Source organism: Calypte anna, chromosome 4, assembly GCF_003957555.1.
Source record: "Calypte anna isolate BGI_N300 chromosome 4, bCalAnn1_v1.p, whole genome shotgun sequence".
Lineage (NCBI taxonomy): Eukaryota > Metazoa > Chordata > Aves > Apodiformes > Trochilidae > Calypte > Calypte anna.
Window position 1 is genome coordinate 4,563,508 of NC_044247.1, and position 15,451 is coordinate 4,578,958.

A 15,451-nucleotide genomic window follows, 5' to 3' on the forward strand; every position below is an offset into this window, starting at 1 on the left:
TGAAAGAGCCGTGGAAAAGAGCAATTAGAAATGGAGGAGAGCAATTAAGGAGCCAGTCTACTCCTTGTGCCTGTACATGGAGTGTGCTTTGGGCAGCATTCTCCCAAGCATCCGTAGGAGGTGCCTGGGGAAGGTCACTTTGGTGGGTGAAATAGGGGAAGACTTAGAAAGGTCTTGAAGTCAGAGCTTGTTAAATTCCTCCTCTGGAGCTGGCTTTGCTTGTATTACCTGCATTTTTTCCTAGTGTCCAGTGTATAGCAGGAAGGAATGAGAGGCAGGAATGGGTGGAGAGGGATCCATGTGAGCAAGCAGCTGTAGGTGAAGCAGGTGAGGCAGCTGGGCAGGGGCTCTCTGGGGATGAGTAGGAAGGCAGCAGGGCTGCTCAGGCAGAACTATACTGCCCACAAGAGAACCAGTGTGTGATGAGGAGTTGGCAGCCTTGTAGGTAGAAGAAAAGGGCTGGGACTGTAGGAAGGAACTGACAGAGAGGGAAGAAGGGCGATGAGTGGGGAGCATGCTAGAAGAGGAAGGCAGTGGGCAGGAGTGCCAGGAGGGCTGAGGGAGTGAGCCCAGGCGGTGCAGGGCAGGGGAAGTGGGACGGGGTAAGGTGAGAAGGGAAGGGAGTGTGGGATGTTTAGGAGGGGAAGTGGGCAGGAGGCCCGGCAGGGTCAGGGTCAGGCAGGTGGGTGTTCCCAAGGAAGTGGGCGCAGGGCTGGAGGAGGGTCAGTGGGTTGGGGGTGCAGCGGGGGAGCGGGCACGGGGCTGGTGCCGGCGACGAGGGGGAGCCCCGGGGCGGGCGGTGCCACATCGCCAGCGGCCCCGCCCGAGCCTCGGGGAAGCCCAGGAAGGGTCTGCGGTTACCGGCAGGGCGGCGGGGGGCGGGCGGGAGGGAGGGAGGTGGCTCCGATAAAGGGCCGGGCACCGGGCAGCGCGGGCAGAGAGCAGCGGTCCCAGCGGCGGCAGCTATGGGGATGCTCAACCTGCCGGACTTCCTCTCCTGTGGGAAGAAGAAGGTGAGGCTGCTGGGGGGGTGGCTGGATGGGGACAGCCGGGCAGGTATGAAAGCACCTGGGCATGTGGGGCATTGGGGGTACCTGGGCACGTGGCTGTAAGGGTGCGCCTGGGCAGATGTGGAAGAACACCGGCAGGTGTGGGTGCACCTGAGCAGATAGGTCATGGAAGTGCCCAGGTAGGCATAGGGACACTTTGGCAAGTAGGTGTAGGTACCTGGGAAGCTGTGGGAGTACTTGGCAGGTGAGGTATGGTGCACCTGGGCAGAAATGAAATTTTCTGGGCAGATGAGATCCAGACAGTTATGGGAATATAGGAACACTGGGGTAGGTAAGATGAGCACTCGGGCAGGTATGGGGCACCTGGGCAGATGTGAAAGGGCGTATGCTTTTGAAGTGTGCATGTAGGTATGTGGTGCCAGGGTAAACACCTGAACAGGCATGGGGGCATCTGGGCATTTGCAGGGACCGAATAGGGGAGTAGCCTGGACGTGCTGCCCCCAGGAGGTGACAGCACAGGAGACTAAGGTAGGAATAGAGAAGAAAGACTGGCCATGAAGGTTCTTTGGACCTCCAGGGGCACCTTCTTCCCAGGCTCATGCTGTCCTGCTGGGGAGAGGGCAGCGCAGCTGGCTTTTCCCACCCTGTCTTGCTGCCCTTCCAAGTAATGCCCAAGCGCTGCTCTGAACTGTGAAATGTGGATGTGACTATTCCACTCACCTGTGGGGTGATGCTGAGCCTTCCCTCTTCTTCTCTTCAAAGGACTTCAGTTTATCAAACGAGAAAGATGGCCATGCCAGTCCCAGTGATGAGAATGCAGAGCGTGGCAACTGGTCAAACAAAGCCGATTACCTGCTCTCCATGGTGGGCTACGCTGTGGGGCTGGGCAATGTCTGGAGGTTTCCCTACCTCACCTACCAGAACGGCGGAGGTACCTGTACTGAATGGCAGAGTCGGGTGGGCACCTTCCTATCACCAAGAGAGAGAGGAGGGCCAGCTCCAAGGGCCAGCTCTGAGGCTGATCATGATTTTTCAAGCTGGATATGAGCATCACCTAGGAAGCATCAGCTGTCTGCTGATGGGTATGGGAAGAGGAGAAAGAGGCATAAAATTTTTGTTTATTTTTACTGCAAAATTCTGCCTGAGAATTCCAGAACTTTTCTGATTTGCTCTGGAACAGCATGCGTCTTTTTGTCAATGTACTGATATCTTCTTCTTGCCTAAATATCTGTATTCCCTCGCCAGTTCTTACCTCCCTGATATGTTTATAGAGAGCAATTGAATCTCCTCTGCACTTTTGTTTTGCCAGGCAAACGAGCTAAGCTGGAATAATTATACAAGCTCAATAATTATCCCCATCTGATACTTGGGAAGTGCAAAGCAGAGATAGCCTCTACCTTCTTACACAATGAATTAGTGGCAAAGCCAAATGAAGGCACTGGCTTCCTTGGCTGCTATTGCATAGTTTTGTCTACTTGCCAAGCAACCACTAGTAATTAAAGAGCACATAAATGCTAAGTAACTGCAGAGGACTTACTTGTATGTACTTATTTTCTCTGCCTGACAGTCTTTGGAAGTCAAATTCTGGACTGTAAATGCAGCACAACCCATACAGCTATGTGTGGGACACAAGGTGGCATTCTTGGTACAGAGGTTCTGTTGAAGTGAGTTTGGCTGGGTTACTTAGTTTTGTTGAAAGAAAATTATGGAAACAAATCAAATTGTGACATCAGCCCTTCTACTAGATGTGGTTTTTCTCTTACCTGCCACAGCAGAAAGCTCTGCATTTCAAGGATATTTGTGCTGCTGCTTCTATCCTGCTCAGTGCCCCTTGCCCACAACTGATCAAGATAGCTTGTTTCGAAACACAGGAATAACCCAGTTAATTCTATGGGACTATTTACTTCCTTAAATTACAGCAGGTATTTGCATTTCCTTGCAAAACTGGGTCCTGTATTACTTTAAGTTCACTGAGAGTAAAGAACAGATTTCTGTGGGGATATCAGGTTGTGCTCGGGAAACTCCTCCTCCTGCTCACCCTATCATCTATGTGCATGCAAAGACAAGCCAGTCCTTTTCACAGAACAGGTCTGTCATTGATATCAGGTTAATGTGCACTTTAAAATGGACTTGAATAAATACTATGCTGAGATGCTGTTTGACACAGGGCTCAGCCAGCCATAGAAAATAAGTTTCATCCTTTAATGTCCAGTAGCTTACTCTAACAGGGCAATTGCAAATTACAGCTAAATACATGAAGGAATGGGTCTGTTTCTTTTTTAAATTAAATGCTGAAAGATAAACTAGAAGTAGACTGCTAGATGGTGCCTACAGCTCAGAAGTGTTCCTGCTTGTATAAAAGCAGTATGTCTTCAATAGTTTTTTGAGAAGACATCCTATGTAAGTCACCAGCTCTCCTGGTAATCTGTCTCGTCACCACACATACAATTTAGCCTTACAGAAAACAAGATTTAGAAACAAATCTCTGTATTCTGCAAAAAGCAAAAAAAACCCACTGAGGGATATTTGCCTGGGGTTTGTGAGGGGAGAGGAAGGGGAATATAAAATGTGACAGAACTGTGATGAATACTAGAAGATTAATTTTTTTCTCTGTGTTTGTGGTTTCCCCCCCCCCCTCTCTCTCCAGGTGCTTTTCTAATCCCATACACCCTGATGTTGGCATTAGCTGGCTTGCCCTTATTTTTCATGGAATGTTCCCTTGGGCAGTTTGCCAGCCTAGGGCCAGTTTCTGTCTGGAGAATATTACCGTTGTTTCAAGGTTGGTATTGTTATGTTTCCTTACATCTTTTTGTTCTAGTAACAAACAGGTTTGAAATAATGATTTCTTCACATTTACTAACTCTGAGAAGATTATTTCCATGTAGAGAATATTCTCAGTGTTACAAGGTCGGTATTATGTTCCCAAGTAGATTTTCCTCATTCTTTAATTAGTTAACAGATATGGATTAAAGATTTCCCCAAAAAGGTTATCAATGCTGAGAGGTTTTATCAATGATTCTCCAGGTGTTATGCAGCACACCACCCTAACTGCAACTGGGAAGGAAATCACCCTGTTAGATGTGTGAGGGGAATTTCTCAGTACATCACCTGACACAGTGTGCAACAGACTGAAAATAATTTTTAGAACTTAACTTTATTGATGTTTCTTTATGTCCTGTGTAGCTTGTAAGGCAGGTCCATGTTGAATGGCCTAATTCTATATTTGGCTGCCAGCATTGGCACAGGTATGTGGGTTTGATTGCTTTATGCAATGCTGTGCGTTTGCATCCAACTCTCTGCCTTGGGAGTTATTTGCTGGTGTGATAAAATAGGCTGGACTCCAGCTTTGTAAGGTGAGGGGCCTCTTGTGATAAGAGATATAGCTGCACTCTGTAGTGGTAGCTGTCTCTCTGAAGCTTTGGATTTCATAGTAGATTTCTGTCTTTGGGAACAACTGACCCTGTGCTTTACTCACTCCTGTACATCCAGGTGTGGTAGGGATGAGTGTAAAGGACTATGTTAATGGTCTTGTTTTTCCTCTTTGTCTACCAGAGGAGTTAGTGTAGGAACAAGGAAGTTTCTTTCTGATGCAATAAGAATTTTACTTGCCACCTTCTACAGAAACAAAAGGGATTACAGCCTGGCTGGTTCTCTGAACACTTGGTCTCCTTGCCAGTCTCTTCTGCAGAACAAGCACCCTTTCATGAGAGCAGTGTCTATAATGTAAATCAAAAGCCTATAGACACATCAAATCTTTTATCTGTCTGTGGAGATATACGCTTAAATATAGTCTCTGAGATGAGCGGGTTAATTAGGCAGACTTCCCCAAACTCACAGAACAAAGTTCATTTTATCAGAAGAGGAGAACAGTATTAGCAGCACAGATTTAATGTTCTGTTTTGCTTCTCCTTTATTGGCAAAACAGTATTGCATTACAGTGCAATCTTTTAAATGGCTTGGTCAGTCCTAGTATAGTTTCTTTTATCTTACTGAATAATCAAAGCTTCTCACTGAACTGAGAGAGAAAAAATATCACATTTCTCCTTTATATATGGAATTAGCAACTAGTTCAATTTTTCTGTGGCCCAATTCAAACTCTGTGTCAAAACCACATTTGAGATAGTCAGTTTCAATCATATCCCACCTTTTATAGCTTTGTCCTTTTCTGTTCGGTTGTTCCTAAAAATTCTTTTTAAAAACAACAAAAACCCAACCTCAGTTTCTTCCCACATAAGCCTTTTAAGAGTTAAGTGAAGGCTATTTTTTATTTATTTATTTTTTAACCTCAAGTTTGGGGTAGTTAAGACATTGTGCTCTTCTCTTTCCTAGGAGTGGGCATCACTATGGTCATCGTCTCAACATTTGTGACGATCTATTACAACGTTATCATTGCTTATGCCCTCTACTACTTGTTTGCCTCGTTTCAAAAAGTGCTGCCATGGTCCGACTGCTTTTCTTGGGCAGATGAGTTCTGCAGCAAAACACGATTAGGTATGGTACTTAACAGGGTTTAATATTACTGCTCTACATAAATTGTACTTTGTACTCTTTTTCTGAGAAATGACATTAACAAGACAGCAACTTGTGTCTTAAAAGCCCTTCCTGGAATTCTGTCTCTGAACACACAGGAAGAATGCTTGTCTGCATCACTTCTACCAGTTCTGGGTGCCTCGGAAATCTGCAGAGAGCTGGGCTCAAACATCCTGGGATCTTTTTGTTTGTTTTTGTTTCCTTCTCCCTTAAAAATTTAAGGTTACTTCTAGTACCTGGGGTCCTTGGAAATACTGCACTTGAATTTCATCTGGCTTCTTGACAAAGCAAATACCTTACTTTCCTGAAGCAAGAGCACTGTTGTAGCTTTTCTTAGGAAGTTCTTTCATTGCCCCTTTCCTCGTCTATTGCTATGGTAATCCTGAGCACCAGTGAGACACTGGTTTCACACTTTATTAACTCTTCAGAACATATCTCCATGCTATTGTTCTTGTTGTTTGGCAGCACGTATATGGCCAAACATTCATTTATGCACCAGCTTCTGTATCAGAGCAGAGCAGTTGAAGGCAAAAGTTGAATTTGATGAGATAATTAGTAGTTAGTAGCTGGAAACACATTACCAAATGTTGACATAATTTTAATTCTCTTAACCAGATATCTGAAAATCTCTTGTAGGATTCTTAGATTTTATTAAATGAAGTTGAGATGCTTTATTTTGCAAAAAGTTAATTCTTGCTTTTGGGCTAAACAAAATGTATTTTAGCCCAAACTTTGTTTGCAGAACTGAATTGAAGAAAATCTGTCCTGAAATAAGCTTCAAGACTTTTCCAGTAAATGCTGGTACAGTGTTCTTTACCACATGTTCTGGAAAAATAGAGGCCCAGCCCAAAGTAAACCAAACAGATCCTACCCCCAACTAAGGACAATATTAAAAAGTTCCAATAAGCCTTCTGCCATAAAAAGATGAAATTGCTAGAAGTTGATCTGTGTGTAGCACTGGTCTGGGGCAAAGATTTCCATAGGGTAACCAAGGCTACAATCTTAACTCTCCTCAGTTCTGATCTTTGCAATTATTCTTGCTGATAAGGTGGAGCTGAGCACAACAGATTCTTGGTGTTCTGATTTCCAGTCAAAGTAACAAAGTCACAACTGGAAATGATAAATCAGGTTTATTTCTTGAGACAGTTAGTAGGCAAACTGAAGCTGTAACTGTTTAGAAAACATAGTCTGATTTTTGTAATAGTCAACTCTATGTTAACATTCCCTTTCTCTGGCTTGCTTTCTTGCTTTTAGTAAGTGACTGTAATGCAACCTTAGATGGAGAAATCATTCATGCAAACTACTCGTTCATCATAAGCAACAATCTCACATGTATCAATGGCACCGTGAACTACAAACCAGTGCAATTTCCCACTGAGCAATACTGGAAGTAAGTAAATATTTTAAAGATAATGCTAAAAATGCCTTGTGGTTTTTGAATACATCTTCTATTTTTGTCTTATCTTGCTGTCCAGAAACAGTCTAGTCAAGTGGGCAGGCATGGAGTTCTGTGCAAAAGAGACTTAAAGTTTATTCGATGGTTCTGGGCTCTTAATTTTTTTTTTTTAATAAATAAACAAGCAAATGAGTCAACCTATAGCAGACTGAAAAATAGTCCAGCTTAAAGAAGTCTTCTCTGGAGTCCTGGTAGGGTCTACTTAGCATCTTTATGTAAGCTGCCGCAGGGTCTTGTAATATCTGCAGAAACCAGATCAGTTTCTTTCAAGAAATCGCTGAAGAGGATCAGTGTGTGCCTCTGTCACCTTCTTCTCATTGCAGCATTTTGTGATTTCAGTAAAGTGACTCTTCAGCGTTCCAGTGGGTTGGATGAGACTGGTAACATCGTGTGGTACCTGGCTCTCTGCCTCCTCCTCTCCTGGATGATTATTGGAGCTGCATTGTTCAAAGGAATAAAATCTTCTGGAAAAGTAAGTTAGGAAGTGCACCTAGCAGACTTTTGGCCTGATCCTTCCCTTCAAGGTCAGTTGGACTCAAAAAGGTTAGCACAAGGTGGGATGCAGTCCTAACCCACTTCCTTCTGTAGGACTCGGATTCAAGACTTTTTTTCTGCTCCTTAACTTCATAACAGCTACATAAAATATGGTCACAGTGCTGATTACACAGCATTTACTTTACACATGGGTCTCTTAGCTCCACCAGGGCTGCCATGTGTTTGGGGATCTTGCTGTCATGCAGGTGACTCCAGGGGAGTTTTTGGAGTCACCTGGGCTGCTGTGACAGACGTGTTATGTGACTGCACACTCAGGCACACACCCTGGGAACACCCGATAACCTGATAATTATTTGAACCTCCAGACTTGTTGAGATGTTTGGACAATACAGGTCAAGTCCTGCAAACAGTTGTGCATGTGCAGGTTCCTGCCAGATGATGACATGTTGTTTGTACTTAAGATTTCAAGTTACCTTAAGGGACTTGGTCCAGAGGAGCTTGTTTTCAGACTCTGGCTCTGCTGAGCTCCCATTTCCACATACTGGAGCACAGCTGCTTGGAGTTTTCCTTGGGCTGGGGCAGCTCCTCTCCAGTTGTCAGGCAGGCTGAATTCCATTCTTTTCTGCCTATGAACCTTCTCCTGGATTAGTTCCTTCCTCCCCACGCTCCTTTCTTACCTTTATGTTGCATCTCTTGCATTGCGTACTTCTTCAGTCCTTGTTGCCTTTATTCTTTCTCTCATAATTTCTACACTGGGGTTTATTTTTTCTTTTTGATTCCTTCTGTTACTGTTCCTTTCCCTGGCTCCTCACTGGCTGTCTTCCTTTCCTTAGTCTGATGTTTCCTTTTCTGCTTTCGACCCTCTGTCTCAGCACTTCAGAGTGGAGCACTGATGCTTTCCCAGGCACAGTTGTTCTGTCCCGTGGCTCCTCTTACACTCACATTCTTTGGGTTCCTGGCAATTTGCTCTTCCTGCTGTCACTGCTCTTCTGGCACACAGGTAAGCCTCTTCGAGTAGTAAGGTAAGATTCAAAAAAATCTAGCTGGGCAGGCACAAGGCAAAGATGAAGAGTGGAGGGAATTGACTGTTCCAAGCAAATATGAAGGAGGTCTTCAGAAAGAGCAGACTCACCATATGATGGTGTAATGCTATGGCTTGGTGTAACCAGTGGTACCAGGTCAATTATCTGTCTGTGTAACACTGAAACTAAGACTCAAGAAACAAGAGTATTGTTGAATGTAGCCTGCATGATAACAGCACTGCTTAGCCCTAGTTCTGGCTTAGATCCATTAGCACTAGAAACTGTGTAGACAAAAAATGAAGATCATCTGTGTCTGAGAGAACCCAATAGTCCTTATTCCTAGTAAAGAAAGCCTTCAGCATGGTTTGGTTTTGTTTTGTTTTGCTCTGCTCTTCCGAGTCTCGGCAATACATAATTCCATCCTGATCACCTAATTTCAACCAACATTTGCTAGAAGCATTGCCTTGCAAGAGACCTCTGGTGTAGCTGAGTCCAGCTATGTCAAAAAAATTCTGCAACTAGTAAAGCACTATCTGAAAAGTGGATATGTGGCTTGGGCCTTCTGCTCCTGCTGGAATGCAACTCCAGAACCGGCTAAGCCAGATGGTTTAGTGCTTGGCATGCCTTCAATTCCCTGGCTGCCTGTTTTTCATTTGTACCAGCAGACCTTAGCCTAAAACTTGGCCATTCCTCCTGCACGGCCTGTGCATCCTCTCATTTCTAATGTGTATCTCTGCTCTTCTTTCTGCAGGTTGTCTACTTTACTGCACTCTTTCCATATGTCATCCTGCTCATCTTGCTTGTGCGAGGTGCCACCCTGGAAGGTGCTCTGGATGGCATTGAATACTATATTGGGAAACAGTCCAACATCACCAAGCTGATGGAGGCAGAGGTGAGAGGTGGTGTCAGCCTGCATTTTGTATCTGAAGCTGGGTTCTGTTTTTTCAGCAGTCTTCCTCTACTGGACATCCAGGCCCCTTCCAACTCTATCAGAAGTCCAAGCTATTCTCAACCTAAAAAATAGCCACCCTCTGCCCCCTCCCTGCCATACCAGCTGTGGTATTACCTCAGAGCAGCTCTTCTGGGTCATGCTGGACTTATATCTTAGCAAGGCCTGCTGAGGATGTTTCTGTTGTGGGATCAAGTGTTACTCTTGCACGTGTCCCACTTGCTTTGGTTGCTGATAATTTCAAGGGACTTCATCAACAGGTTGGATGGGCTTTTGATTTTGACATTTAGGTTCTTCCTTGCCTGGGAAATTACATTGGGAAATCAGGTGGATCAAGAAGGGCTTCTTGTGTAAAGGAAGCCTGGATTTTTTTGTTCTGGCTTATGCCAACATTAGTTCAGTTTTATCAAACACAGACATTAAGTGCAATATTTGTTTTTTCCAATTTTATGTGAGTATTTGGCTGTGAGTATTTACAGCAGATGCAGAAGTGGATTGTCTGGGTCATGGTGTGACCGACACAAGGGGAAACATGTGAAAGTTCTCATTCCTCCAGCCTGGTCCTGGTTTTGCTTATTCATTGGCACTCTGACAAGATTCATATCTCAACAACCCTCATATGTGAATAAATGAATGAAATATCTTCTTCCGGGCTAGACAAAGAAGATGTAAATATTTGGCAACATACTCAAGCTGTGACCTTTGTAAATCATAGAAGATTTTGTTCGTACTTAAGGATGCAAGGTCACCAGTGTGCTATATCCCATCTAATCTAACACTGATTTGAAATAGGATGTGATATTCAGGCTCCATGTAAAAACCCTGGAGCTTCAGCACAGGGCAGACTTTAATATTTATGATACATACTGCAAGTAAGAAAGTAATTCCTATATTCTTATTTCTGGTAGGTTTGGAAAGATGCAGCCACCCAGATATTCTACTCCCTATCTGTGGCATGGGGTGGGCTTGTTGCTTTGTCTTCATACAATAAGTTCCACAACAACTGCTACTCAGATGCTATTTTAGTTTGTGTAATCAACTGTGTGACGAGTGTATTTGCTGGGTTTGCAATATTCTCCATCTTGGGACATATGGCATTCGTGTCCGAGAGACATGTCTCAGAGGTCGTGGATTCAGGTAGGTTGACCATCAAACTGTCTGTATCAGGACTAGGTTTGAGCAGGACGTGATGATAACCTCCTTCCTTCCACTACTTTCCAGGATTTGATCTGGCATTTGTAGCCTACCCAGAAGCTCTCTCCAAGTTACCAGTTTCTCCACTGTGGTCCTTCCTGTTTTTCTTCATGCTTCTGCTCTTGGGCCTTGACTCTCAGTTTGCTTCCATAGGTGAGTGGGATTTTAAGTAACCCGTGACTTTTTGAATCACCATTACCTCTCTTAATTCTGCTGCCTCTGCTCAAAACCCCCACTTCTTTCTTTCTTTTGCAGAAACACTTACAACCACCATACAAGACATATATCCCAAAGTGATGAAAAAGTTAAGAATCCCAATAACCCTTGGTGTGTGTGTATTGCTCTTCCTTCTTGGTCTCATCTGTGTTACTCAGGTAAGACATTAAATTCTTTTTCTTGTCTATGAGCTTAGTTATGCTGCAAGGGATGAACTTAAGTCAAAATTTCCTTTGTAACACCTCCTGTTTGCATGGATTTTGATCTGAGAGACTCTTGAATTCTGCCAGTTTGCCTGAACATGCAAATAAGAGTCCCAGAGGAAAGCTTTGAAGAACCTAAGGTTTTCTGTGAGTATTGAACTGAGATGTGCTTTTAAATAGATGGCATGTACAGAATCTGTGAACCATCAACCCACTCTTGGGTTCAGGAGATGATTTGTGTGATCTCAAGCACACACAGTGTGTCTGCAGCACTGTGGGTATTGCTGATCCATGCCTATGGGATCTGTTTGATCAGAACTACCAAACAGGACATAATTTGAGAAATAACCTATTGAAATAATAAAACCCTATTAGCTCACAAGCATATGTAGATCATATGGTTACTTCTCCTGTGTGTATATATATTTAAACATACATACATAAAACGAATTTGAAGTATACTGTGTGAATTTCTTCAGGCAATTGCTTTTATAGATTTGAAGACTGATTGCTATAACTCCATCTAGTAAAGCAGATTTCTGTCAAATATAATAATATAAAGAAGATAATATATGATATATAATATATATATATGATACTATAAAGAAGATAATTGTGGTGAGTAAATCGCTGTATGGTAAACAAAAGTTATGAAACATGATGGCAGGGAAGCTTGTGAAGGAAATACTGTGTAAGGATGTGAAATGCTTAAGGTTTGTTTCCTGCTCTGTGATCCTGCTCTTGTATGCTGCTGTTTAAGCTGTGTTTAACCCACATAGAAAATTTGAGTATGTAGGAGTATACAAGCCTACCAGAACTGATAAGTGATATAGATGTTGCTGTAGCTCAGTATTAAAACTCCAGCATCAGGTTTAATAGAGTAAGTTCCAAATTTACATTTTGCTCTCAGATGTCTATATATACTTTGCACATATATACACCTTGTGATTAATATACAGATCTACGATGTTTCTTCAATTGTGCTTTTCAACCTGACAGAGATATTTAGCTGAAATAAAGTTCTCAACCTAGAGAAGTGGGAATTTTAAAAGCTCAGACTGGTGATCAGTTTAACTGGCGTGCACAATGCAACTTATTTTATTTGCATAAAGATGTTACTGGGACTGGGTACATTTTAATCTCATTGTTGTTTGTTCTACAGGCAGGAATTTACTGGGTTAACCTAATAGATCACTTCTGTGCTGGATGGGGAATCCTTATTGCAGCTGTCCTGGAGATAATTGGCATCGTCTACATTTATGGTAAATTACTTGCACTGAAAATCCATTATTTGACTGTGGCATCCCAGACACAGTGTATATTAAATATCAATTACTCTAATAAAGCATTTATAACTTAGCTGACTTAAAAGCTTTAATGGTTACCACAGAACTGGAGAAACTGACCTTGACCATTGCCTTTCTTCTGTTCCTTTTGAGTAACCACATCTGCAAGGGAGACACCTGCTTTACAATGCAACCTCTGATTGTCTTTCAACAGGAGGAAACAGGTTCATTGCAGACATTGAAATGATGATTGGAAAGAAGGGATGTTTATTCTGGCTGTGGTGGAGAATATGCTGGTTTTTCATTACTCCTGTGCTGCTAATGGTGAGTATAGATGACTGGATTGTGTTTTGTGTGACAGAATGCAGTCACTGGGTATCAAGGAGGTTTCTGTGCAAAGATTCAGGGACTGAACATCCAGGCCCTATGTATAAAGCTGGAGTATGGCTGTGCCAGTGAAGAAAGTTAGGTGCTATGTGTGCTTTCTGATACCTGCTGCCCCTCCTTGAGGTTCTCTTTAGGAGAGGCTGGACCTTCAGATCAGCTGCTAGTGATCTGGCTCTATGCCCTGAAGAGTAACAGAACAACCAGCTTCTCCATCTTAGCATCTTCATTTCAGACTGACCTAGATTTTTCTTCTTTGAAGGAGATTCCGTTTTGGGGACAGATCCCTGGCTTGGATTTGCTCTTTGGATGTCCATCTGTTCCCTTGTCTAACTGAAACTTTTTTATGTGCTATCATGTCTGTTTCAGTTTTTCATTACTCCTGCACTTCTAGTTGTGAGTGTAGATGGTTGGATTATGTTACCATAGAATGGTTTCAGTTGGAAGGGTCCTTAAAATCATCTAGTTCCAGCCCCCCTACTATGAGAGAATTTAAGACCCCAAATAAATCCAGGAGCAGTTTAGAAAGTGCTGCTTCTAAGGTATCATTTCTGTAGAAATATTTGCTAATTTTAATCTTAGATATTTTTCCCCACATTCCAGTATATAATGCAATTTGGAATATATAAAACACACAGAGCAAGGTACTGGGCTCATGTAGCAATGTACATATTCTCCAACATGAGATTTCAACAGAACCCAGAGATCACATTCTGTTTAAACACAGATGTAGTTAAAATGCTAGGATGCACCAGTATTGTTCAGTCTTGTCCTTAAGTCTTACTGCTTGGCCATTACTCAACAACAAAACCTGTTCTCATACTCAGAAAGCAAGAGGGAACTGTGCAGATTCTCTGGAGAGCCCTTTTTCAGCCAACTTGAAAACATGATTCAAGGCTCAAGTTAGCTGGAAATCAGCTTTTCTCTCTTAATCTTTTTCCCCCCTTGTTTTGTAGGCCATTTTGGTTTGGTCTTTGGTCACATTTTCACCTCCCACTTATGGCTCAGTGGTATATCCAGTCTGGGGAACTGCTGTTGGCTGGTGCATGATTATCTTCTGTGTCATCTGGATTCCCATTGTTGCTGTTTTTAAAATAGTTAAAGCCAAAGGAAACCTTTTTCAGGTAAGGGCACAAAAAAGCTGTCATAACCTCAAGTCTTACTTTCCTTGGCATTAGCAGGAATGTCTGTGCTTTCTTCTCAAAAACTTTGAGGTGTTTGTTAATTCAGTTTTTCAGACCAAAATACACCTCTTGTAGTTGCATTAGAGGCAAGTGTATCCTAACAGGTTCTGATAAGAAGACTCTCTGGGAGTGAACCCACACATTCAGGAGTGATTTTCATGGTCCCTGCTGTTATTCCAGCTGCTTTAAATTATCTGAAGAATTTCTGTCACTTTCTGTCCCTATGTTATTTCCTAGAGTCTTGCCTCCTGTTCTTCACAGAAATAAACAAGTCTGAGATTTGGGGTGTGCTCTTCTTGCCAAGCTTTGCTAAAGAGTCCCCTTGGTCCCAGCTTTCCTCTGCTTGTTTCGCTTCAGAGTCCTGAATCTGCAGAAAGCAACTGGAATAATTTTAAAAAACTTTGGCTGTTTGTTTGCCATTTGTTGAGTTGCAGGACATGTCAGACTTGCAGCTTTACTGAACTTTAAAAATACCCCTACTAAGGTAAGACATCAATTAACTCTTGGTTATTTTTTTACTTCCCAGCGCATTGCAAGCTGCTGCAGACCTGCTGCAAACTGGGGTCCCTACCTGGAATGTCATCGAGGAGAAAGATACAGCCATATTGTAGATCCTAAAAAGGAAAAGGAACACGAGATTCCTACTGTGTCTAGCTTCGTATGCACTCAACAGTGAGATAGCCATTTGGATGATACATGTGTCTTTTTTTCTTTAACTCTTAGAAAGTGACAATGCAGACCAACAGTAACAAAATACAAATCAGCCCTCTGCCCTTCAAAACCCAGCCCTCAAATGAAAGAGAGCTCTATTATTATTATTTTTTTTATTTTAGGGCTGTATGTTTAGGGAGGAACAGGTAAATCAAATACTGAGATCTCCACTGATACCTAGTTCAAGAGGGTAGGAAAAGGCATTGTAGGCTCTCCAGGCTGATAGCCTGGGCTTGCTTAACCCCATCAAACCAGTATCCAGCTGGACTGCAGATATGGGTGTGAAAGAGAACAAAGAAATATTCTGGTGCTCCCCAGCTAGAGGATGTTTGAGCCAAAAGGTACTGTGCTTTCATGCCCCCATGTGCTATGAGCAGTTACTTCCTTCTGCTGTGCTTTGCCATCCTCAGTGGGGTGCAGTCAGCAGGGAGGTGAAGAGCTGTGTTGCTGCCTGGCACTATAGCTCAGGGAACAGGATTAATTTTTCTCTCTCTAAGCCTTGCTCAGTGCTGCAAGGCTTCTCAGGATTTGATGTTGATACAGTGTGTGTGTGTGTGTGTTTTGTCTGTGCACCTAAAATACTCAGTGGCAAAAAATTGCCATGATGGGAAATAAGACCTTAACGTGGTGAAAACCAGGATTCTTTCCACTTCTCATTATTCTCCTTGGAATACCCCAGGATTCATCTTCTGTGGTCACTCTGTATTCTCAGCATTCATCTGTCTGTAATTCAAAAATTCCATGTTTCCATGGTCTGTCATTAGGGTCTGCAGAATGAAATAGGATGATTTCTGGTGCTCTCCTATGCTCA

At 43.0% G+C, this 15,451-nt stretch overlaps 1 protein-coding gene across 2 annotated transcripts; it reads left to right on the forward strand.

The window, feature by feature from the left end:
• Window positions 1–918: 918 nt before the first annotated feature.
• On the forward strand, window positions 919–15,229 carry SLC6A14 (solute carrier family 6 member 14). 2 transcript variants are annotated; one of them, XM_030449256.1, is made up of 14 exons: window positions 919–1,013; window positions 1,773–1,941; window positions 3,658–3,789; window positions 5,340–5,501; window positions 6,795–6,930; window positions 7,336–7,468; window positions 9,265–9,405; window positions 10,371–10,599; window positions 10,684–10,809; window positions 10,912–11,030; window positions 12,238–12,337; window positions 12,576–12,685; window positions 13,702–13,869; window positions 14,456–15,229. In XM_030449256.1, exons 1-14 carry the CDS (start codon window positions 966–968, stop codon window positions 14,603–14,605), a joined length of 1,923 nt encoding a protein of 640 aa, XP_030305116.1. In that variant the 5' UTR covers window positions 919–965; the 3' UTR covers window positions 14,606–15,229. The 2 variants fall into 2 exon arrangements, with proteins under 2 accessions (XP_030305116.1, XP_030305117.1); XM_030449257.1 differs by lacking the exon at window positions 919–1,013 and having other exon boundaries at window positions 1,792–1,874.
• Window positions 15,230–15,451: the final 222 nt, after the last annotated feature.

Bases quoted from the DNA above. Each gene is read 5' to 3' on its own strand.
- SLC6A14 (XM_030449256.1), top strand. From the start codon at position 966: ATGGGGATGCTCAACCTGCCGGACTTCCTCTCCTGTGGGAAGAAGAAG. The intron at 6,931-7,335 runs GTAAGTAAATAT...TTGTGATTTCAG, and splicing joins CCCACTGAGCAATACTGGAA to TAAAGTGACTCTTCAGCGTT. The intron at 7,469-9,264 runs GTAAGTTAGGAA...TTCTTTCTGCAG, and splicing joins GAATAAAATCTTCTGGAAAA to GTTGTCTACTTTACTGCACT.